Source organism: Rhea americana, unplaced genomic scaffold, assembly GCF_003343005.1.
Source record: "Rhea americana isolate MKP2758 unplaced genomic scaffold, rheAme1 scaffold_41, whole genome shotgun sequence".
Classification (NCBI taxonomy): Eukaryota; Metazoa; Chordata; class Aves; order Rheiformes; family Rheidae; genus Rhea; species Rhea americana.
In genome coordinates, this window is record NW_028186546.1 from 665745 (window position 1) to 689938 (window position 24194).

Consider the following 24194-nt stretch of genomic DNA (forward strand, 5'->3'; position numbering starts at 1 on the left):
TGAGATCTCAATCTCACTCTTTAAGAAGAATGGGAAGATAAAGATCTTATTTTTCTGCCATTTCTTTTGGTWAACTTATACAGACTCCCTGACAGGTGCCAGCAACATCTGGGAGAATATACTTCTATATAAGCAATTGTGTGGAAAGGGGGGGGATTTTAAATTAATATTTGAATGACAAATCTCTTCTTCTATGGAGAGTGTGGTTGGACATGACAGGAAACAGCCTGGGGTTCACTCTGAAGATCTCATCCAGAAGGGTCCTTGTAGGTCTATTGGGTCCAAAAACCTAAAAGGGTCTTTGGAACCGTTGCCCATCTTATTATCCCACCAGATGTCCCTGCTTGGGCCATAACACAAATCTAGAGCTTTGCACTTCACTTTCTCAGTGAGGGASAATCCAAAGACATGCATGCCAGCAACATACTTGTGCATATTGTGATTTATAAATATGTATCTGTCCCTGAATGGACAAACAGCAGAGCAGTCCCAGCACCTCCAACYCAGCTTCATTGGCTGGATCTTGGTTAACAGGTCCTCCGTAGGAACTGGCTGCAATCAGGGACTAAAAGAGAGATGGCAAACCCTTTTACTGTTTCTTTTTTTGCCATTTTAAGTCCTGTTTCAGGTTTAAGTCTCTACAGAATCTGAAAAACCACATGGTATCAGGAGCATGATCTTCAGGGAAAGTGACAGTCTTAAAAGAAGTGTAGACCAGGAAAGAAGAGTGCTGGTGTGAAGAAGGGGTTGAACTAAAGCCAGAACTTCATTAAACTGAAAGAGAAAATTCACAGACAGTATATAAGTTCTCAGTCAAGTGATTGGTGYGTTTTTGACTTTTAAGTAAGATGATTCAAAGAACTGGTCAAGAAACCCAGAAACACAAAATAGTATTAAAATACCTTGAATGGCATTGGTGAATAAGGCACTGGTGAACAAATTTGTGCTGTCAGATCCCAAACACTCAGTGCTTTCAGCCTCCAGAAATGTTCCTCTGTTCAGGAGACAGAAACTAAGAGAAGGGCCAGGACTATCTACTAACACTGGAAATCATTTTTAAAAATAGAACTGCTGCAAAGTGTCTGCCCTGGGAATACCAGGAAAGAAGGACAAATCCTTCAGACTGAGATTAGAGATCCCAAAGAACTCAATAGAAGTATTCAGAGGAAATATTTTTCTTCGCCTACCAAGGGAGATGTTTTCAAGACAATGACTGGAGATGCGTTTTTTTTTTTTTTTTTTTTTTTTTTAATACTGTTAGATGCCCCTCTTGGGACCTTGCAAATTGCCCTGACTGAGAATATTTTAAGAGTCCACATTTTCAATGCCCCTGATGGGAGATGTTGGTTATACAGATTTCCCTCTGGGTTTGAATATGCTCTTGAGACTTTTCACAGGAAAGTGCAAGAATTATTTGAAGGAAATGAGGGTATTGTAATACACATTGATGATATCCTGGAAGATGGCGGGAGGGAGACAAAAGAGGAAGACAACAAAAGACTGCAGAAATGGGTCAAGAAATGGGGCATGGCAAGAGAAATCTAATTTGAAATTGGAAACGTGAGATATTTATGAGAAGGTGTAAGTGAGTTGGCATACACAGAGACTCTGGCCAAAGCCAAGCCATTACAGAAAAGCTGCTTTAACAGATAAGAAAGACTTGTAGAGTTTGGCTCTTGTAATGAATTGAGATGAAAGTTCATCTTTCTGGGATCTTATGCAGAAGGACTCAAAATGAAACAGGACTGTGAACCTGGATAGTGAGTTTTGAAAGTCAGAAAGAGAAGAAAGAAAGCACCTGAGGTTTAGCAAGCTGTGTCACACAGACCTGTGCCACGTGGCCAGTAACTCCCTCTGTAGATGACATATGACAGGGTGCATGTYGCAGACTGGTGATGCTGGTTTTCAGAGTCCCTCTGGAAATGACATCCCCAATGCACRACAAGAAAATCTGGTCTTTGCTGTGGAAGATACTAAAGAAATACAATCATTTGGGGAAAATGCATCCAAACAAAAAATTGATTCCCTAATTCTTAGTTTCCACAGCTAATTCACCTCCCAGAAAAGTGTTTAGCTTTCTGTTTGCCAGCTGCACCTGTATGAGTTGAAAATAGTGTGGAAACCAGAAAAACAAGATATGAGAGCAGGCATGCTCCCGAGAGCATTTGATGAGTGTGTTCTTGAAAAATAAGTGGAGAACAACGTAATGCATGCAAATCTTAYGAAAAAGAATTCTCTAGTCTCAGACACAATAAAGAATAAATTTCTGGAGGCCATGGCAAAAGGCAAGACATTGCAGAAAATTGTTAATACTATCACTGAAGGAAAGCTGGGGAATAACATATCAATTCAAATCAGAGCTTTTTATAATTGATAGTATAGTGTATAGAAGCAAAAATTAGTAGTGACAAAAATATTAGTCTGACATATTTTATAGAATCTGCGAGATCTAGAAAAATGCATTACATCAGCTACAAAAGAACATAGAGATGAAAATAAAAATGTACGAAATTTGCCAATAGTCTGAACCTCAAATTAAAAAAGCGATGATGATGGGTCAGATATGGTGGAGCTGTTGGACCATCCAATTGAAGTCCATTGAAGACTGCATTATTGGAGAATCTTCTATTCAGATATCTCATAAGAAACAATAAATCTTTATTATTTGGCATATAGAGCTTCCAGAAATTATCATGTCTTATAAATGTCCCTATTCAATTGATAAGACTGCAAAATTTAGAGGAGATGGTGAATGTTGGAAAGCCTCAAAAAAATAATTTGATGTAAAGTGGAGTTCAGTGGGTTAAAGAAATTACACACATACACACACACATATATATATATATATATATACACGTACACACACATCTGTGTGTGTGTGTGTGTGTGTGTGTGTGTGTGTATAAACCTTAGCAAACTCCCCAAAAGACCCATATCTCACTCTGCTGGACTTGAAAAAACAGCTTTTAAGGCACAGACTATTACTGGTTGAATTTTTGCTTAAAAAGCTAAGCACCAGACTGCCTTGTTTATTCAAACTAAGACTGGGAATTTGAACTGACCTTGAGGCACAGATAGRTAGACAGATGCATAGAGAGAAAAAAAACCCCACAAACTCAAATTATAATTGAGGAGCGAAGTTACCACAGGCTCCGTGGGCTGAAGGTGCTGCTTGTACGGCAAGCACAGTTCCGGCGTAGAAACTCCTGTATTTGGGGTGCTATTTCCTCMCAGATTTTAGACATGTTTTTTCACTCTTTCTTCCTTTCAAGCCACAAATCTTTCCAAAGGAAATGGCAAAGAGTATGAGCCCTGTTGCAGAGGTAGGTACAGGAGCTGAACCTATGCTAAACCAAATGCCTGGAGCATGCCCCCTTACCATTTTAGCTGCTTCAGTCGTTAGGAGAAAACCCCCATAGTCACACTGGATAATGTCCCTGTGAAGAAATCTAATCCAAAGGCAATTTCCAAACATCCCATTATTCTTTCCCTACCCTCTGGGAAGATCACAATACTCAGGACCCTTGAAAGACATGTTACACCTTGCTGAGACAGCCGATATAAGCTGCAGTGTGAGAAAAAATCATGATTGAAAAAGAGGGACACTTAAAGGGCAAATACTCAGGTTAATCCAGGAAAAAGAGAGACCAAGATAATATATCAACAGCACATTCTTTAATCTCCTACTGAAATACAGATCCATTAAATATTTTAGATCTAAATCTTGTTACAAGTCTCAACTCCTCAGGAACACCAAACAGCTCAGTACAGGGCTCTTTGGGATCTCACAGAGCAGTGACTACAGTTAAGGAGTATACACTTAATTCTGCCTTCCTCAAGAACAGAAAATATGACTGTTAGACGCRTTTATACAGGCCTCCATTTGTCTTTGGATGTCTCTGCATCAGATTGTGCCACCCTTGCCCTGCGCTTCCTGCATCTGCTTGCAGAATGCTCCACTTGTTTCTTATCTTAGGCTTGCAACTGGGACAAGGACATTTTATTTCTCTTCTGTGTGTTGAACCCAACAGCTCGTCTTGATCATGGACTTCTTGATGCTGACGTAAGCAAATCATTAACATCACAATTGTAATTGGATTTTTTTTTTTTTTTTTGGAAGGCTCCTGCCTCTCATCTAAAACTGCCTCTTTTTGCCCCAATTCAGGATGGCAACTTGTTTAAAAACATCCTTCCCTGCACCAGTGGGAGAAGGATTTCCATCTTCTGGACTGCTATAGCCAGATCTCATTTAGAAAAAGACCTCACTGGGGCTATTACCTTCACCCTCATGCTCGAGAGATATCACACTCTAAAGCATTGCACTTTCTTCTCAAGGACTTTGAAGAGGAAGAGAAAATGTCTTCATGTTGGACAGGGCAAATGCAATTCACCTACTCGTGGGGTATTAGACTCAATTGCTATTCTTTTTCGATCACTCTCACTTCATCCAAATGCAGAGCCAATTGAAGTGATAATGACTTCTCTGTCAATGGCAGCTTTCATTCAAAGTATTTTGATATGCCAGGAAGAGATGCTTTAAAAATGCCAGCAATAAATATGTGTTCAAAACAATACCCTTAGTACCTCAGCTGTAAAGTCCATATATGTTCCCATTAGCTGCTTTTTTCATTGAACAGATTTTAGGCACAAACAATAGCTACTTCATTTTCCATAACCCTCCCTTCACATACACATACACATGCACACACACATTCTCTCTTCCCTACTCTCTGACTTTGCGAAAGATCAGACCGAGGTTTTCCAAGAGATGTAGGCAACTTGGGTACTTCTGTCTTTAGAGTTATGGCCTCACCGTGCCATGTCTCTCCAAAAAACTGCATAATGCATTCTACTATAGGAGACAAAATGCCCATCATGTTTTCCTGGAATCGGCCCAATAGAAAAAATCAAGATAATTCTAACTCGAGGATTCTTGATGTTCCCACTGAGTTGCCTTTCTTTGGAATATGCTTGCTACAGCATCCAATGGTCAAATACCAGACTTGAACGCAGARGAAGGCATGCAATGAAAGGTCTTTCTCATCTTTACCTTCTGAGTGAAGAGGCATAGGTCCGAGTCCAGTGCAGCACATAAGGACATCTCTGGCCATAAAACAAGAAAAGTCAGAAAGGGGAAAGGAGACCCATGAGACAAGTTGGTGGAGCAGATCAAGCCAAAGCTGGACCCAAAAGAGAGCTATCTTATGCCTAAATTTTCTTTGCTGTACCTCAACAGAGATTCTTTATGTTTCTATCATGTGGCCAGAACATTTTAAAGACAAATCTAGATGCATCTGGTGGTTTTACATGTACCTATTTATACCTTTAAGTACTTAGAGATCTCTCCAGCCCTAGGGACCTCACAGTCTTTAATATAATTGTCCTTACAGATCCCTGCTAGATGCACTCTTATCTTCATGGTACTGASATGCAGTGAAATTTAGAGATGCTCAGTTGTCCCACAGAACTTCTAATGTTTATTTTTAAGCATTTGTGTTAATATCCTCATGACTGCAGGCCCCACTAATAGCTCCAGATCCTTTTTGTGGCATAACATTTAGTTTTGCAACTAAAGGAGGAGAAGTAGCTCTCTCAGACCAGAAACTGGGGACAAAAGCCCCCCTGACCTATCAATATCATGATGTCCCAACTTCTGGCAAGCAGTGGATGTGACATGGGTCATGTTCATGGCCCTCACTTGTATCTTGGTGTGGAATATGGGTTTCAGAGCACACATTGCAAAAAAAAGTGTGTACCAGATTTGAACTCTCATGGATGCTCAGAACTGTTTAGCCCTCTCTCTGGTCAGCTGTATGAATTTTACTTGCAGTAGGTACATCACTATTTGCAAGCAGGTCTTATTGTGGCCTGATTTGCATCCTSCCTGCACAAAAACATTATTTACAGCTGAGTCGGTGGATAGTTTGGCTGAGTCAGTCTAGCAGGACAGGGCGTTCCAGAGGCATCTTTACAAAATGAAGGCTGAAGCCTTGTCAGAAAGGATGTGTTAGTCTAGGAGAATAATGATATCTAGGGAGACTTCGCCCTAAGTTATCATGAGAGTTTTCATGACAAATTCTTTTCTCCTCTCGGGTAATGGAGGCACAGTGTCACTTCACCAGACCACAGTCATGCCGAGGGCTTAGGGTTTCCTTCCAGCTTAAAAGTTTGCAGACACAACCTAATGAATAATGCTCTAACCCATGACTTTTYCCCAGCAAAGCTCTAGTCATTGGCTTCGTGGGGAACAAATAAATTGCTTCACCTTTCCAGGGTTCAGCAAAGTTAGAGTGATGCTTGTCTCCTTGGTAAATGGCCAACAGAGCTACAGATGAGAAGAGCTGTCAAAGACAAATTGGGGATTATTGAGTTCATCTCGGCAGATGTCTGAAACCAGACTCTCCAAGWCCTCCTTGACTCATTCATACTTTCATTTAGCAGTTGTAGTGATGACAWTTCACTCACTTTGCAGTATAAGCCCCCATAGGACAGAGAATCCCCCATCTAAAATTTTTGCTCTTCATCACACTTGTGCAGCTCCATCATGCCAAAAGACAAGTATGACGGCCCCCCAAAAGTAAGGAAGAAGAGCCCTTTGCCTCTGCAGGCCCCATGGCAAAAGCTTTACCTTCATGTGGGTATTTCTCCTCGCACTCAGACCACTTATGTTATTTGAGTTACTCCAGGCTTCAATAACTGCAGTTATCCTTATGCGTGTGTATGTTTTTCCTAGAACAGAACATCCCCTCTGCCATCAAATTCAATGAACATCTTCCCATGTATCTTTACAAGTCTCAGTTAAAATTCAGAAGCACGTATCCCTACCACCRAAACTCAAAAGGCACTTCACTAGAGGGTGGGTCATATCTTGCTTAATACATTTCCTGTCACAGCAGGGATCTTGACCAATAGGGTATTTAAAGTTTCAGGCTTCTTTGAAAGTATCCAGRTGGAAGGTATTAGCTTATGATAAGCAGGMATACAGATTAGAGGAATGGGTCTAATCTSTTCTGGTTTCAATTCAGTGGAATGAGTAAATTATTTTCTATGTAAATTGGCTATTAGAGGTAGAARAAACACTTAGTGAATGTCACTGTATTTATTTATAAATCCTAGTACCTAAAGTCCTGAGCGTATATAGGCAAAATATTGCTTATAGCCTTAAAGTAAGAGGAGAAGGGTCAGAGATCTGGGTAGGTACAAAGAGTCAGGCAGCACATTTTTAATATCTGCAGGAAATACGCAGCATGCTGCTGGCTTGAACCTTCTGGCACTGTTCTGACACCTGCAGACATTAGACTCCTGAGGTGTTCTTGGCAAATTCTCCCACTTCACCCCCACACTGACCAGGAACAATTTTTAGAAGAAAAGAGGACRATTTGCACTGTGGGATTTCATTATGTGCATGTCATGTCTGTAAACCCACCTAGCTCCCATGAGGGCTGATAGGCACAGTCACAGCCCCTTGAAGTGCTCATGGTGCTGGAGCTCTGAGCATGGACTAAGCACAGAAGAAGACAGGCAGGAGGGGGGGAAAGTTCCCTTGTCTGGGAAACAGCTTCCCAGAGGGGCTTGCTGGACACTATGAAATCTAGATGACAGCAACGAGTTCTGGACAAGGTATGGGCGGATCTGCTGGGAATGTTGTTCTCCGGCAGGTTTTGAGAAGGATCATCAGTATGGCACCTCCTTAGGTGATCCTGGGCCTTTGACAGCCCAGTGTAGGGCTACGAAGATGATCAGAGGACTGGAACATCCCTCTTATGAGGAAAGGCTGCGAGAGCTGGGTCTCTTCAGCCTGGAGAAGGGAAGAATGAGAGAGGGTCTTATCAATGTATGTAAATACCTTAAGGGAGGGTATCAAGAGGATGGGATCGGACTCTTTTCAGTGGTGCCCAGTGACAGGACAAGAGGCAATGGGCACAAACTGAAACACAGAAAGTTCCACTTGAATGTGAGGAAAATCTTCTTCACTGTGAGAGTGACAGAGCACTGGACCAGGTTGCCTGGAGAGATTGTGGAGTCTCCTTCTCTGGAGATATTCAGCAGTCACCTGGACACAATCCTGTGCAACATGCTGTAGGTGATCCTGCTTAAGCAAGGGGGTTGGACTAGATGATCTCAAGAGGTCCTTTTCAGCCTCAACCATTCTGTGATTCTGTGAGAGGAAAATCAGGACTTGAAAGCACAGTCTAAACATGATTTAGCAGTGACCACCTGCATTAGCCACCTGGGCCCAATCATGCATCATTTTTGCTGGCTTATGAATATTTGGGGCTTCCTTCCAGATTCCCTTTCCAATTCTTTTTTCCTCCTGGACTGCTATATGTAACAGCTTATTTCTGTCAGCTCTGGGAAAGCTGAAGTTTTCTGGGTAGCAAGCATTTGCCTGTTAGTGAACACCAACATCTGTCCCCCAGATTTAATTTCATTGAGCCTATTAGGATGAGCTCCATCTGGCCAAATGCAGACATCCATATTATAGGTGCCTGTGTCTGAAGGAGGTCTCCTAGACTCCTTATAGCCCACAGAGAGAAATAGGCCCTTCAGTTCATTCGTATGGGTGGGATTCAGCTCACAGACAAGAACTACTTTTAGTGGTGTTATTCAGTTACCTAACCATGGATAGTTAGAGCCATCTGAGATATGCTAGGGTATCTGTCATTTCACTCGTGGCTGGCAAACATAGCACCTATGAGAGATCTGAGATGTCCTGCAAGAGGTTCTGGAGGCCAGGTAGGATGCCCACAAGGCATCTCAGGTGTCACTAGCTAAGCATGTTTAGGCATCTAAATCACACCCCATGGAGTCATGAGAGCTGTGCAGCTAACCATATGGATATCTACTTCAGGGTGAGATGCTCTGCAGACATCTGTCGTGTTATCACAAGATATAAGCACCCCATTTAGTGTCATCTCCCAGGTGTTTACACTGCCTACATGCAGGTTGGTGGACTGACTCCAGCGGGAAGAGAGTCAGCAGATTTGCATGCAAAACAAAGGTGATAGAGGAGTGGAAAACTAACTCTAGTTTCTGCACACAGCTGTCTTGAGATACCTAAGGCCATGAAATGTCTGGCCTTACAAGGTCAAATGTGACCCCTGCTCTGTCCTCTTTGTTTGCTGTCCCTTCTATGGAACAATTAGGAAAAAATACATAAAAGGCTTTCAACTAACCAAAAAAGGACAGTAAGCCATTCCTACCACTTCATTAGAGGTTTCGGGTCATTATTCTCCTCTAAGCAGTARATATTGTAAAAAGCAAGCACCAAACACCAAACAAGTCAATAGGTTGTCTTGGAAACAATAGCAACAGTATTCATCAGTCCCTGGCACGGTGCATGATCCAGGGGGGTAAGATCATTTTAGATTCAGATTTTATACATATAAAAATTGGGAGTGAGGGGAATCTCAAATCCCCAGGCTGAACAGCAAACCCAAAGCTCTCATGAGAAAGGTGTGAGGCAACCTAAAGTGTTTTTTGAAATCCCGCTATTGCACCAGGGATCAGAAAGTCGGAGCGGCAAGGCCTTATGTCGGTACTCTCTGATGCRTCAGACAAAACATTTTGTATGCCATTTCCAAACTAACATACAGTGTCACCTTCACAGTTCTTTACCCCAGACACAGCTGCATTTCAGTGACGAAGGAAATGGTCTCATTAGAGAAGAGTCAGAAGAGTCAGATCGACGTGTTTAAAAAGAAAATCACTTTGAGATACCTATATAAAAAGAACCATGAGTTTATTAAGACAAGGGGAAGAGCTAGATTTTTCTTCTTACTGCTACACTTCAGGAGTAGCTTTATGGAAGTGTCACTGAGGTAAGCAAGATCAGAAACAGATGTGGAGTACAGCTACAAACAGGATGTGAAAATAAACTCGTTACCCCATCTGCCCACTGTAAACACTGTGAAACTGGCAGCAAGCGAGGAATAAAAATCCAGACACATGGTCTTTTAAAGAGAGCAGAGGGAGCTGGAAGTTCTACTCTTAGAAAAATAGAGGCACAAAAAGCCCCAAACAACCCAATGCATCTACCAAGCCCTACTGACCTGAGATCAGTCAGGGCAGAGATGGAGAAAATTCTCACTGTGGGGAGTCTTCAAGGTGCTGTTTTTGAAGGCCATTCTGTCTTTGGGAGAGATCTGATTTTGCTTTTGTCCCTGCCTGTTAGGAAGCACCATCTATTTCACAAGTCACAGAGATTATTTTTTTCCCCRAGAGGCGCTCTCTTAATGTTGCATAAAATTACTCTCTCAGGGGTAGTGTGAGGAGAAAAACGTGGTGTTAGGTTGTCTCAATTGCAAAGACATTGCTAACAATAAAAGCCCCTGAACGATTTGGGTTTTAAGTGACATGATTATAGAATGGGTCGTTTGTGATGCTCCAGTTAAGGTTGCTTCAAGCACCTCTGTCATAATGTCTGAATGGGGCTGTTTTATGCTTTCAGCTTGGGCCGTAAGTGTTCACCTCTGGCCTTTGTTCTATGAGGCAAGACTCAACTTGAGGATATATTTACTTAAAATTTTGCAGGAAAATTTCTCAAATGGTCAATCTACTTGATTTATTTAAAGTGGGATCCCAAAGTATTTTACAGCTTTTACAGGCTGCCTGTGTTTATAACTGTCCTGGGGAGTATCTTCTGCAATTCATGTAGTGGAGAGGGGGAAGGAGGGTCATAATTTCTGTTTTAACCTACTTTTCTAGCTGCTGACATGACACTGACAAAGTCATCTCTTCTGGAATGAAATCTGTCATGCTTTATCTTAGTCCAGAGGAGATTGTTTGGGGAAAGCCAGGGCACAATATGCCCCTGTATTTCTCATTTAAGAACATGAGTCATTTTTTTTTCTATAGAATCTATTTAGAAATGCTGTGCATAGATAATTCAACAGTCACTGAAAGTAGAGACTGCAACTTCAGCTCACTTTATAGATCTCAGATAAACTGCAAAGGAAATGATGTTTCAAGAAAACTGGTTCTTGTGTTCAGATTTCTTCAAGATACAACAGCCCAAGGCAGAGTTTCCTAAATGTTGGAAATAGTTTCTCTCTTCGTATTTGGCAGATCCAAAAAGGCCTTGAGAGATACATAAACCAGGTCTATGAATAAATAAGGGATATCAGAACTGAAATCTGAGGTGTTTTGAAATTTGAGACAATTGAAAGCTTGATGTTGGCCATGGGGCACTTCAGAATAGTCTGGAGGCTGATGAAGGTTTGGCATTTGAGATGCTCTTTGGATATTTCAGGATAAGCCACCTGGTGGGCTCACCAAAGTTTGTAATAATTATAACTAAAATATCTGAACTCCAGTGCTGCCTTCTATTGTAATCAGCAAGAGTAACAGAAGCAGCTCCTTCTAACTAAACACACTGCAACTGCTGTGGGAAGAAAAATGGATATCCTGGGCTCAAGGGATGAACTGGGAGGAATAGCAGAGCTAGGCTGGATGCAGAAATTCAGGGCATAGGAGGTAGCAAGAAGGAGGAGGAAAAASATACTCTGCAGAAACTAATAGACTCCTGGAGAGAGGAGGGATCTCATGAAGCCCTCAATGATGCAGATCTGGCCCCTACATCTTCCCCAGAGCAGAGAGGATTTTTAATGTTGTCAGCTTTCGCTAGGAGGAGACCCTAGATGCCCTCAAAGATCAGAAGTTGCCTGTATTCAGCATGATTTCCCCCCGTRCCACTGGTGTCCTGGTACACCTTGTGAAGACAGGATTTCTTGCCACACAACCACCTTTAGGCATGCATGCTCAAGACCTGGATCCCTCAGCAGTGGCCTAGAGGAAGCCCCTGGGCCTCTGGCTTTCTCACAGAGGGTGAAGTGCACATAGTCACAGAAGGTGTAGGCAAGGAATGTCCCCCCAGGGTTACCAGCTCTCTCTGGTACCCTCTGAAGTAGGAGGGAAGAAGAATAATGTTAGGGACAAGTAGTTCCTTTAGGAACTCTTTAGGAAGAGTTTGAGAAATCCTCCTTCAAGGTCTTAATGGAAATTTCTGTTTTTCTAGTACAGAAGGATCTAAAATTATGCTATAGGCATTGAGACCAATTCTTCCCTTCCATAAACCAGGTTTCCTTCTCTGTCACACCTCTAAGACATGGTGCAACCATGCACGATTCATGTCAACATGCTCTGCAGCACCTCACCGACTAGAAGGACTGCAATTCACATGGTCCTTGACCCCCATCTCCCCTCCCAGTGAAAGTTCTGAAGAGGTGATTACAGTGAACAAGGGCCAATTCTTGGGATACCTTTGGGTTGAATCCATGTCAAAATATTTCCATGTAGAACCATTCATGGCTTCTCAGAGGTGTAGGCAAAATTAYGTGTGAGGAGAGACTGGGATCGTGGTAGAATTGTGTTGCAATTCACMTCAAAGGGCAGAAATGAGCTGGAGAGCTGGGGAAGCAAAAGGTTGCAGAGCTTGTTTTACTCGAAGCAGAAAAGGACAAGCATTAGGAGCAGATCTAGTCTCTGCCATGCAAACCTTGGCATCTCTTAYGACAGAGCAGTTTCCTCTCCTTCCTCATGTGCTCCCAAGTAGAGGGATCAGCRCCCTCTATACCTGGATGGGAGGAGGAGGAGGAGTGCAGTGTCCTGCTGTGCGGTTGAGCCTCCAGGTCACCCCAACCAAAAGTCAGCAGCATAGTTCAGAGCACAATAAATTTTTTTGAAAAACACAACTTTGCTGATTTCTGCTAGCTGCACAAAAGGGAAAAGAAGTGTTTAACTTGGGTCAGTTCATGATCTTGTCCAGTGGTTCCCCAAATTTCTCAAAATTTCACTTCCAAAAGAACCCTATACAAGGTCACAGTCTCAAGGAAAGAGGTGACCTGTCCTTCTGGCTCCTCAGCTGCAGGTGCAGGAGGACACTTGCATCTCACTGTTACTGACGGTGCTGCAATATGAGAGCGAGGGCTGGTAGAGGTGTGAAATCACAGGTTGTGCTGTGTCTCCTTTACATCCCTCCGAGTTCCTTCTGCCTGCTCCTGCTCCTCCCTGAAGCTGCTTGGCAGAGTTGCAGCACACTTGGGTGGACATTTATTCTCAGTTCTATCAGGAGGGCAGTTCAAGAGTAGGATGGGTAAGACCAGGCATTTACTCTCCAGTTGACCCAAGAGAGAGCTGCCCATACTATCAGCCTGCTTAAAGACTTCAGAAGCATGATCATTGTTTGTAGGGTGTATGGTAACGAGGAGGATTTCCATCTCTGTATGTGAAGCTGGACATCCTAGCCTCACGCAGCCCATGACAGCAGTAATTCATTCCCACCTGAGGTTGCTCCATCACCTCACACCTGTTCACTGATTCTCTTGCAGAAGGTATGGCAGAAGCTGTCAGCTCGAGCAGGGACTGCCTTCAAGCAGGAGAGTCCTGCACCAATGACCCCGTCTGCAGCTCCAAATTCAGGACCCTTCGGCAATGCATTGCAGGCAATGGAGCCAACAAGCTGGGCCCAGATGCCAAGAACCAGTGCCGGAGCACGGTGACAGCTCTGCTCTCCAGCCAGCTCTATGGCTGCAAGTGCAAACGAGGCATGAAAAAGGAGAAGAACTGCTTGAGCGTCTACTGGAGCATCCACCACACACTGATGGAAGGTCAGTCAATGGGGGGGGGCTTTTCAAGTAATAATGACCTTCTGCAGAGCTCCCCAGCGCCAAAATAGAGGGCAGAAAGGTCATTTCTGTCCGATCCTTTTCCATCTTAGGACATATTGATTAGGTAACAGCATTTTGGGAAAAGCAAGGAAACCAGTGGTGACTGGAAGAAGGCTGGCTTCCCAGTCTTGAACAGAGCTGTTTCTAGCCTCTCTCTCCTCGGTCAAGAGGCTGAGCTAGTGGTACTGCCTTATTGGAGAGAGGAAGAAGATAATTAAGGCAGAGCATGAGAGGTCAATTTTCCTTGGGGAAAGTAGGAGAGCAGCAACAAATGACATAAAATGTGTTTCATGAGTGTAAAAAAATGAGGTACTGACATACTTGTGCTATCACATCACCTTGCATGGCTAAGATACTCTTAGCAGTTGACCAGCAGGGTTTTGAACCCTCACTCCTTGGCTGAACTAAAGAGGAATTTGGATCAGGTTGTCTCACTTTCACACTACACGGGCCTTTACATAGAAGGCAAGAACTAGCCTTTCTATGACCTCCTTTGGGTCTAGAGAAAAAATCATCTAGAATTTCACTTTGGGAAGGACCAAGAGTTCTAGGGTGTTCATAGAACAGCTAATCCATGGGACCGTCTTGGACTATAGGGGCACATCTTTGCCTCCTTTCTAGATTTAGGGAGCAAGGGAGTCTAGGGCATGGCCACAGCACAGAGCTGCAGGAGGAGTATGATAGGTAAATATGGTGGGACTTAGTAAATTTATTCTCTTTCCAGCACAGAGATGTCCTTTATGACTGCAGACATTATAATAAGGTTGAAATCCTGAGGTTTTGCCTTTCATTTTTTTTGTCTGGCCTATTTTGTAATGTTCCCAGTATACCTTGAAATCTTTTGCTGAAGAAACACAGGATATGCAGAGTATGATTTTCATTTAAATGGATGTTAGCCAAGATCCTGAGAGCCAGAGTTTTTATAGAAACACTACATAAAGTCTAGGCATTGAAGAAAAAATATTGTGAACTTAGAAAAATTCACTCTCCTGGAGGATCTCAAGTGCCCCAGTGTCTTTGGGATACTGAAGATTTGAAGCTGGTGACATCAACCTGGAATTTAAATTGCTCCCAGAACCAGTACTTAGAAAGTTTGAATTTTGACATTTTTTAAGAGTTATCATAAAAATACAGCTCAGTGACCATAACTTTTCCTTGTCAAGCTGGTGAGTATTTTATGCACCATGAAAATTAAAGTAAGGAATGAAACAGAACCTTCCAACCATACGCTGTAAAACAGACTAATAAAATGCTGCCRACTGAAAGCTGAATGGAAAGGTTCAGGGTTGATAACACAGGTCAAAAGGCCAAGCAAAACAAAGAGGATGAGGACAATAATACACAGGCTTACCAGGATGGGAACTGCTAGATCAAGTTCCTGGAAAGCTTTCAAAACCAGGGCTTGCAGGGTGGTGAGTTCAGCGATATGAACTGACTGGCGAAATAAGAGGTCTCAGCACCACCCAGAATCCAACCCTTCCMCTAACTGCACACCAAATGAACTTATTTGCACTGATGCCTGGGGAAGAAGTGGCAACTTGGCTTCTCCATTCCTCTCAAGCATTTGAGTCACAGCCCTTTCCATGTTGACCTTTGTGACCTGAAGTTTTGGAGATGGCTCAGCTCTCCCATCCTCTCCTGCTTTTCTCCTAGAGCAGCTCCTGTCTCCTGATTGTGCTAAGCAATGCAGCTGGGGCTCTCTCCATCATTTCTGCAGCTMCCAAATGGCCTTTATTCCATCACATTTTTACATCAGAGGCTTTGCAGGTCTGTTCTGGAGTGGATACAGCTTCTATAAGAGAGGGGACATGGCTATGGTGGTACAAAGGCCACTGTCAGTCTGGAGCCACAGATGCCCTGAGGAAGCTTTTTTTTTAAAAAAAAAAAAAAACAAAAAAAAACTCTAGCTGCATCCCAGAGTCCTGAGAGCCATGTGTGTACAGTGCAGAACAGAGCGGTGAGTCTGGGCATGAAGAGGCACGGCTGTGCAGGACAGCAGTATTAGGAGGACTTGTGCTGCTCTAGGATCAATGGTGGAATAGCAGGAAGAAGATGGCCAGCGGGTCCTGGGAATGCGGCAGAAGCCAGGCACAGATCTCCAGATGTGGAGTGGSAGATGAGTGCTCGGCAGGTGGGACAGACAGTCATAGCAACTTGGGATCTCTGTCCTGGAGAAGACTGTAAGAGGGCTGCCAAGACCCCCCCCCCACACACACTTCTGTTTGGTGCGGTCCCTTGAGCCCTTACATTTTTGCAAGCACTAAGTTCATTTGCAATGCTGATTCACACTCCTAGACCTTTGATTTCCCTGTTTTAATTTCCTAGGGGAAATATATTTCATAATAGTCACATGTTCTGAAGTCCTTATACATGTTTAATTGACTGAGAAAGGAAGCCAATCCACGTGCTCCATGTAGGGCTTTGTCTTTCAGTCGTACTTACCCAGGAGGCTGTAAAAAGCTTCCTAGAAGCCCTCTTATAAAATCAATTGTGGAAATGCGTGCTCAGGGAATTTACAAAGCATACTATTTACTCTGATTCTCTTGAACGCGCCTGTGTTTAGCCACCTTCCCATTTGGAGACACAATAACATGATGACAACTCGATAACAATTCTCTGATAAGGTGCTGTATCATCAGGACATAAAACTGCTATGCTGGAACATACAAATGGGCCCCTCTCCAGTCAGTAACGATGCAAGATATTTCAATGAAGGTGTAAAGCTGCCTTGTAAGGCACCTGTGGTAATTGCATGGGGCTGTGTACCCTGGGAGCYGTTTCTTCCTGACCGCAGCTGGTGATCAGCATATGCCTGGAGCATGAGGTTTGATAGTCCTTTTATCCCAGCCAGTACATCTGCTGCCACTGTCCGTATCCATCTAAACGTCTAATAAAAAGAAATGATACTGAGCTATTTGCTTCAATAATATTCTGTGGTATCCATCAGGATGACGGGGCATTACAGACCATTGAGTGGATGAAAGGGAAGCACTGATTGAATAAAATTAGCTTCCCAGCAACTTAAGAATTAAAATGGGGAAGTTTCTGCCAGTGCTGTGGGTCATTAGCTCCGTGTCAAGTAAGAAAGGGCTGTTGGTAAGAAGTGAGGTGTTAATAAATATGAAGACTTGTGCGTGCACACACGGTCCCATGCACAGCCTTACCTGCTTCCTAGAAATGAGTRAGGACCACTGACCCACAGAGGGTCATCTAGAAAATAGCAAAAATGGTGATAGAAACCCCATGTATGCAGGGAGCTGATGGTTTTAATTCRGTCCATTAGCAAGAACCTGTGTTATAGTTTGGTGTCCTCAGCAGTAAACCTGCAGGAGGGGCCAAGGACTTGAGTTATCCAGGGTCACAACAGAGCAGTTCTCTGAGGGACTGCCCTACTCCAAGGCTGTGACATCTTTAAAAGCTATTTGGATCCTATTCCCRTCTCTACAGCTACACATCAGCTCCTGTGACTGAATATCCACTCACCTACGGCCTTTAGATTGGAGCAACTTCCTCTTGGCCCCACAAAGCAAACCTACCCTGGATCTGCTGAACTTTGTACATCTCAGGCATTCCTYGGGGCCTCRGTTGCCTTCTCAACAACTTGTCCTTTTTTTGCCTCAGGCATGAACGTGTTGGAGAGTTCTCCTTACGAGCCATTCATCAGAGGCTTTGATTACGTCCGGCTGGCATCCATCACRGCAGGTAGGTGGGTGGGAAGATGTTCTTTCACAAAATCATTTGAAGTGAGGTGCTTGCTGTGGGATAAAGATCTACAGACAAGGAATCTTTTGTGGTTTTGTGCTGCTCCTTAGTAAGTGTTGCATGGCTCAGGTCTTGCATTCATTTTTCCAAGGAGCTGTCTATGATTTCTGGGCTAAGTTGTTTGTAGAACATGACCTCAGTAGAAGTGCTTGTGATTTTTGTGCTTTGGCCCTTTCACTCTCATACTATAGAGGGTTGGGACTAAGGAAGAGACAAGAACCTGTGAGTTTAAAGCCATGTGAGGTGAGATTGAAGAAGTTCTACTGTCAGATGATCCATACTTTTTAGTACCTCTTCCTACATGAAAGATGGAAAGCCAACTCCCTCACCTTTTTATGAGGAGGAGAAAGAAAAACAGGGGARGAAAGAAAGATAGTTGAGCAGGGAAGCTAGACAGAAGGAAAAAAAAAATGAAGAGCCATTTGACTTGGAGTAGGAAGATAAGTAGGAGCTCCTTCAACTGGCAAATCAGAAATTTGTGTAARGGCTGGATATAACTGGTACCAAGAAGTCCCTAGTGGTTACCAGAAATGAAAAACCTGKTCTTGTTATTTCTGTCTTGTCCCTAAGGAAAAGCAAGGACTCATCTCTCCTTGGGGATCCTCTGCTTGGACMGTGGAATGCAGATTGATCTCTGCATCTTTAGATCACAGGTTGACTGAAGACTGTCCTATGGGTTCTCATCTTCTGTGTGTAAGGGATTATTGGGATGGGAGATGTGTCAGTCAGCCTCCACACATGCTTTGTCTCAAGTCTCTCAACAGCTGGAGGTCAGGTTTCCTCTTGTAGGAAACAAATACAACTGCACTTTTCCAGCAAACACAGCTCCTGGTCTGTGTGCTTCTGCATCTCCTGCTTGCCTTAACTCATGTRGGCCTCCCCAAGTAAAAGAGGCACCAAGGGGATGAACTCATTGTAAGGACAGAAGCAATGTATCTGATGTTTCCTGCTCTCTACCTGAGGTCAACAAGGTTTGGAGGCCTTTTCCTCAACATTTTCAGATTACCAGTAATGGTTAGTGGCTTCTGGAGCACGAGTGGAAGGCAGAATATTTYCTTTCACGCCCTACTTGGAATTCAAGGTCTCTTAAGTGAGCCCTTCTATTCCCAGATTATTTGCTTCAGTGTTGTCCCTAACGGCTTGATGTGTTGGAAAGGGCCTCTTCCAATGAGGTAAGAATCTCCATATCAGGTGAATCGCCTGCACAAGGCAGAAACATGCTAGGTAGGTTACGGTTAGGTATTAGAAGGTGCTTCCMCATCAGTCACAGAGCCAAACTCCGCAGACAAAAAGGTCAATAACCCGACCTACTGTTTGATCCTAATCACAGCATTAAGCMCCATGCCTGAGGGGACTCAGACCTGTGTTCTGCTCTGCATCATGCAATCCTCTTAATAAAGCAAGCAGAGCTGCTTGACACCTTTCAACCCCCTCATGGGCATGAACTCTGGGCTCAGCAGTTAAAAGGTCAGTGCGGTAGCTATTAAGCCATCAATCACTAGCATCACAGCTGCCAACATGACCGAAGTTCAGCTCTGCTTATGCACCACGGCTGTGGGGAAGCTTTAGCAGCAGTCCTTTTTGTTCCCGAATTTCCTGCTGGAAGCAGGTAATGTATTCTGCGCGTGCCTCTGATAAGCTCTCCCAATGCGTGGTGCAGTTGCTAACCTTCAGACATCCTCTGGTGGGATAAGAAGGAGAAGCTGTTATCAAGGGAATGAAGAGAAAGCAGCCAGAGCCTCCTTGTTCCTTCAGGGCAGCTGCAAGTTTCCCTCTGGGAAGGAAAGGAGGATGAGCAGTGGTCAACCCTGAGACAGTGCCAGATGACAGCCGAGCTCTGCACAGGCAGATGTGCCCAAACAGCAGTCCTGTTGCAGCTCTTCCCAAAATGACACCTGACTCGGGGTTGGTGCCTGGGGCTTGAGAGCATCCAAGCAAGCAAAGAGCAGCCCATCCCTGCAGCAGGCAGATGTCTTCAGTCAATGGCAAGGCACTTGCTRGGTGAAAATGTCCAGAAGCAAATTAACCCATCAGCCTTTGACAGCTTGACCAGGCGAGGGGAAGGGAGACAGGTTCTCCCTGACCTGACCTCACATCTTATTATTGTCTCCGCTTGACTGGTTTGAACGTGGAAAGTGAAGCATGCACAAAGCTGTTTGCTGGGTCATGGCCTTCTTTACCAGTTTCCCCCTTTTGCTGGAAGTCCTGCAGGGCTCTTCAGAGCAAGAAGAACTCCAGGGATGRGGGTACTTATGCATGGTTAACTCATTGCCACGTTTTTAATAGAGACTGAAACAGCCTGGGCAGCAAAGCAAACAGGCCCAAAGCAGCAGAGATGTATACCAAAAGATTTAACACCCATCTATGAACATCAAACCTTTTGGTTTTACCTTTTTTTTTTTCTATTTATACTTGTCAATGCCTTCTGTACCAGCTCACAACCTACTGCCTTGTGTCTGTGCAGTGCCCAGAACTGTGGGTTCAAGGTTGCTGCAGGATTCTCTTTCAAATCTAAAAATAATTCTTAGGAATGTGTTGAAATATAAGGCATTCCCATGACCCCATGCCAAATCAGAGCTACATATATTTTAAACCTGATTTTACATAAATAATATATGGTCCCCATTAAAAATGTACAAATGGAATTATATTCCTCCACCTTAATTGTAGTAGTGATTTAAAAAGTACATCCTTCGTTGTTGCGTGGGAAGAGGAGAAAAGCTAGCATGTTCACTCTGATTCATTAGCTGAATGGGTAATGAAATCATTCCAAGTAACTGTTTCCTACACATTCACTGACAGCTCCCCAGTGTAAACTGATGCTCTAACAATATTAATCTCCGGGCGTTTTTAAAGGGAAATATCTACATGGTAGGAAGGCACAGAGCAAAGATTTCCCCCGTCATAAAATAACTGCATTACTTGGAATTCCACTTCCCATGCGCAGTGAACAGTCTAGACGAGAGGAAGGGGAACGTAAACAGCTAGCAAAGGGAGCATCTGATAGCACCAATGAAAATGAAAGAATGCAGCCCGTTTTGAAGTGCTCAGGAGACTGTCAATGTTTTAACACTTGTCAGCGATGATTGGCTGGTTTTAACTCCTGGCCAAAGATAGGRCTTGACTCTGCATCTGAAATTTATCATTTGGAGGATTGTTTCCTCTGTGAAAAATTCTCCTCTGCTGGGTAGAAAGTCCTTGTAACGTGCTTCAGGTCATGGGCTTAATTCAGAGAGATGAAGAATGCCTTCGAATTCATTTTCTCTCTAGTGCTCAAAGGACCCTCGTCTTATCTCTTCTATCAGAAAGAGAGCCTAACGTCTTGACCGACTCCTGCCAGAACTTCTGTAACATTTTCCCCTGTATAAAAGAGCCCTGTCTATCTTCGAAGTAGCCCTGAAATCAGTGTTGTACAGATAGTCTTTCCCTCTCCCCTATTCCCCAAATTTGCAGGGAATGTTGTTGGCAAGTAACCTCCCAGGACCTCTCTTTACCTACTGAAGAAGGAGAGTTTCTCACCAGCTGCCACATTTTTCCTTTCTTTTTCTCATTGTAACCCTTGCTGCAGGTTTTCATCCACTTTCTCTGCGTACCCGCATCACCCCCACTGCTCTCCCAGGCAGACTGCTAATCTTGGGCTCGGACTTGTCATTCTCCTCTTGCTTAAGAGGGTGGAAACTCAGAGGAATTTCACCAAAGCCAGTGAAGGGATGACCTTGCAAAGGGTGTAGGGAGAGGCCCGCTGACTCTGCACCTGCAGGCAGGCAGCGCCAAGGTCCCAGAGGCGTCAGGTTCGATCACAGCTTCTCTCCCACTGACTGCTTGAAGGCAATGCCAGAATGTGTGCTCTGAGGCATGTGGGTAAATGCAAAAAAATGCCAAAACCACATCTGCCCTTCCAGAGAGGCCTGAGGAAACTCACTGGGCAGCAAGAGCCACGTAAGAGAGACTGCAGTACAAGCATTGGCACAGAGGACCCATGTACCAGGATACCTGTCTTTGCCACTGACTCAGTGTTTGATCTTGGGCAACTGATTTCTCCTTCAGAAAAAGAGGATTGATTAAAAAAGATCCAGTCATGCTGCTGGACCCAGTCTCAGCATGAGCAGACAAGCTTTCCGCAGTCTTCCGCAGGCCCTGTGGTGGTTAAATCATGTTGATAAAGGGCTATGAGATGTCCAGAGTAGAGAAAAATGTCATGTTATTACACACAGGAGCTTGGTGGAGCAGGCTCTGAGGTGTGAGGTTTGTTGTGTGTCCGCAGCACCGTTTGGGAAAGGTGAGTAGCGAAGGTAGACTTGGCTCTGCCAGGACACGGAGAGTGAATGTGGCCTTTGCCCTCCCCCAGCCTCTCCAAGGGGATCGTGGTCTCACCAGGGTGGCCATAAATGGGAGCAGAATGGGGATGAAAGTCTTGTGGGGTGGTACTGTCAGGAGGAAAGTGAGCACTAAGCCCCATGGGTGTCTCCTGTCCGTTCTGCAGGGTCTGAGAACGAGGTGACCCAGGTGAACCGGTGCCTGGACGCTGCCAAAGCCTGCAATGTGGACGAGATGTGCCAGCGGCTGCGGACAGAGTACGTCTCCTTCTGCATCCGGCGCCTGGCCCGGGCTGACACCTGCAACCGCTCCAAGTGCCACAAGGCCCTGCGCAAGTTCTTCGACCGTGTGCCACCCGAGTACACCCACGAGCTGCTCTTCTGCCCCTGCGATGATACAGCCTGTGCCGAGCGTCGGCGGCAAACCATCGTTCCTGCGTGCTCCTATGAGTCCAAGGAGAAACCCAACTGCTTGGCACCTCTGGACTCCTGCCGGGAAAACTACGTCTGCAGGTAACGTACGTGCACTGAGGTTGCAGATACAGGGTGCACTGGGRCAGATGTCCCTTGGCCAAGGTTGTGGCTCAGGGGCCAGCGACAGCCTGGTGCCTGAGCTGTGACCAGGCAATGCACAGTGGGTGCMTCCACCCTAAGGATCCTGACTGTGAAAGTTCCCGACTTTCACAGTTGGGAAATTTAGAGAAATTTGTGCTGGAGCTTGAAAAGGCCCATTTTGGTGTGTTTTGGATTGGGTCCTAAAGAAAAATCCACTATGAAAATAGAAGGTGCAAGCTAAGCCGAGATGGCAGGTGGGATGCTTGCTTCCACTTTCACTGATCTATCTGTCTCCCCCAGCCTAGGGCAACCTGCAGGAGCACCCAGGCCATCCTAAGTCACAAATCCTTTTAGGCACCTAAAAAAAACATGGCTTTCTTGAATTTGATTAGACAAAATTAGTCATACGCATAAAATGTAGCCTTCTGCTGCATAAATTCTTGCAAGGTTCTTGTTGGGTCTTATATGGTTACATGGGATCACCTGCTTACCGTAGCTCTTAGGGATGCCTTTGACTTTATGACATTTTAACTAGAACCGGTGAGACACAGTTCAGTCCTATGCATGAAAAGAAAGATAATTGACACCCCCTCCTCTGTGCCAACATCAGTGCACGGCCCGTGAGCCCCAGTCGGCACTCGTCTACAAGGCTGTGCYGCTTAGTGCAACAGGTATCTCAGAGTCAAGCGGTCTCAATCCAGGTCTACCACATAATTCGTGGCTGGGGTGGTTTGCTCCTCTGTTTTTCTATTTAAGGTCTGTGCATGCAAATGTGCACAAACCTATCCTAATGTGCGCACACATATGCTTACCCTCTTAAGTGTTTTTACTCTGCCATGTTATTTTCACTACTCTAGTTCTCACAAAGCCTTTGGTATTCCAGAGGGTCAGTCAACCTAYAGCTTTTTGAGGTGGAGCCCATCTGGCCATAAGAGGCATAAAATCATAAGAGCAGTCATATTGCACCAAACCAGCATCATTCCCATCCCAGTGTCCTGTGTGCAGCTGTGGCCAAGAGCAGACACCTGGGGAAGAACACAAGAACAAGGCTTGTGTAGGATGCTTCTCTTAGTAATTCCCCAATCTTTAATTATTTTGGACTTTGAGACTTCCTGAGCTGTACTTCCAACAGCTACCTCCCACTAGGACATCATCTTTAAAGTACAACAGTAAAAAACACTTCTTTTCACAAGGGACAGTGAGGGCAGCAGCATGTAGCACATCTTCTTGGAARGGTGGACTGACATTAATGTCCTCTTGTTTCTTCTGAGAAGTACCCTAGAAATGCTGACGATCAAGAATAGTGAGCCATGGAGCTAAAGCTGACTCAGAAAGATGCAAATCCGCTCCCAGAGCCACGCCAGCTCTTGCTCAAAACTTTCCCCCAGCTATCCAGGGAATCTGAAATGCACCAGTACTACCCTCTCCCCAACAAGACAAGAAGGTCAGGTGGGAAATAAGAGGTTCAAAGGGAGAGCATTGCTTCTTGGGAGGCTGGAAGTCATTCCTGCAAGCAGCACAGCTGCTAATTATCTAGTTCCTTGAATGCATAATAAAATACCCTCCAGAGACATGGCCAGAGCAAGAGGTTGACGTGTGACCCGGTCAAAGCCAGCAGTGCAGAAACTGCAAGGAGAGCCAGGAACAAATCGTGGCACTTTGAAGACATAGTTAGAATAAAATACTATAGTGCTAACTGTGCCTGTGCTATTAAGACTTCACTCAGCTTCTTCACAGTTGTAACCCCTTGAGTTCCCCAGCCTTGAGGTGTGGGCTCTACTAATGTGAATAGTGTAAAATCTGCAATTAATACCTCCATCCCCAAAGTAATGCAGCAAAAATTTGGGCAAGAGTTTACCTGGCAATGGCACAGAGGGAGGATGAGGGGGTTGAT

At 44.4% G+C, this 24194-nt stretch overlaps 1 protein-coding gene across 1 annotated transcript in view; it reads left to right on the top strand.

Moving 5' to 3' along the window:
* GFRA4 (GDNF family receptor alpha 4) overlaps positions 1-24194 on the top strand; it is a 76779-nt gene that overhangs the window by 45985 nt on the left and 6600 nt on the right. The window contains exons 2-4 of the mRNA XM_085314648.1: positions 13329-13607; positions 17289-17369; positions 21913-22258. Coding sequence (XP_085170774.1) covers positions 13329-13607; positions 17289-17369; positions 21913-22258 — 706 coding nt within the window. The remainder of the gene's footprint in view (positions 1-13328; positions 13608-17288; positions 17370-21912; positions 22259-24194) is intronic.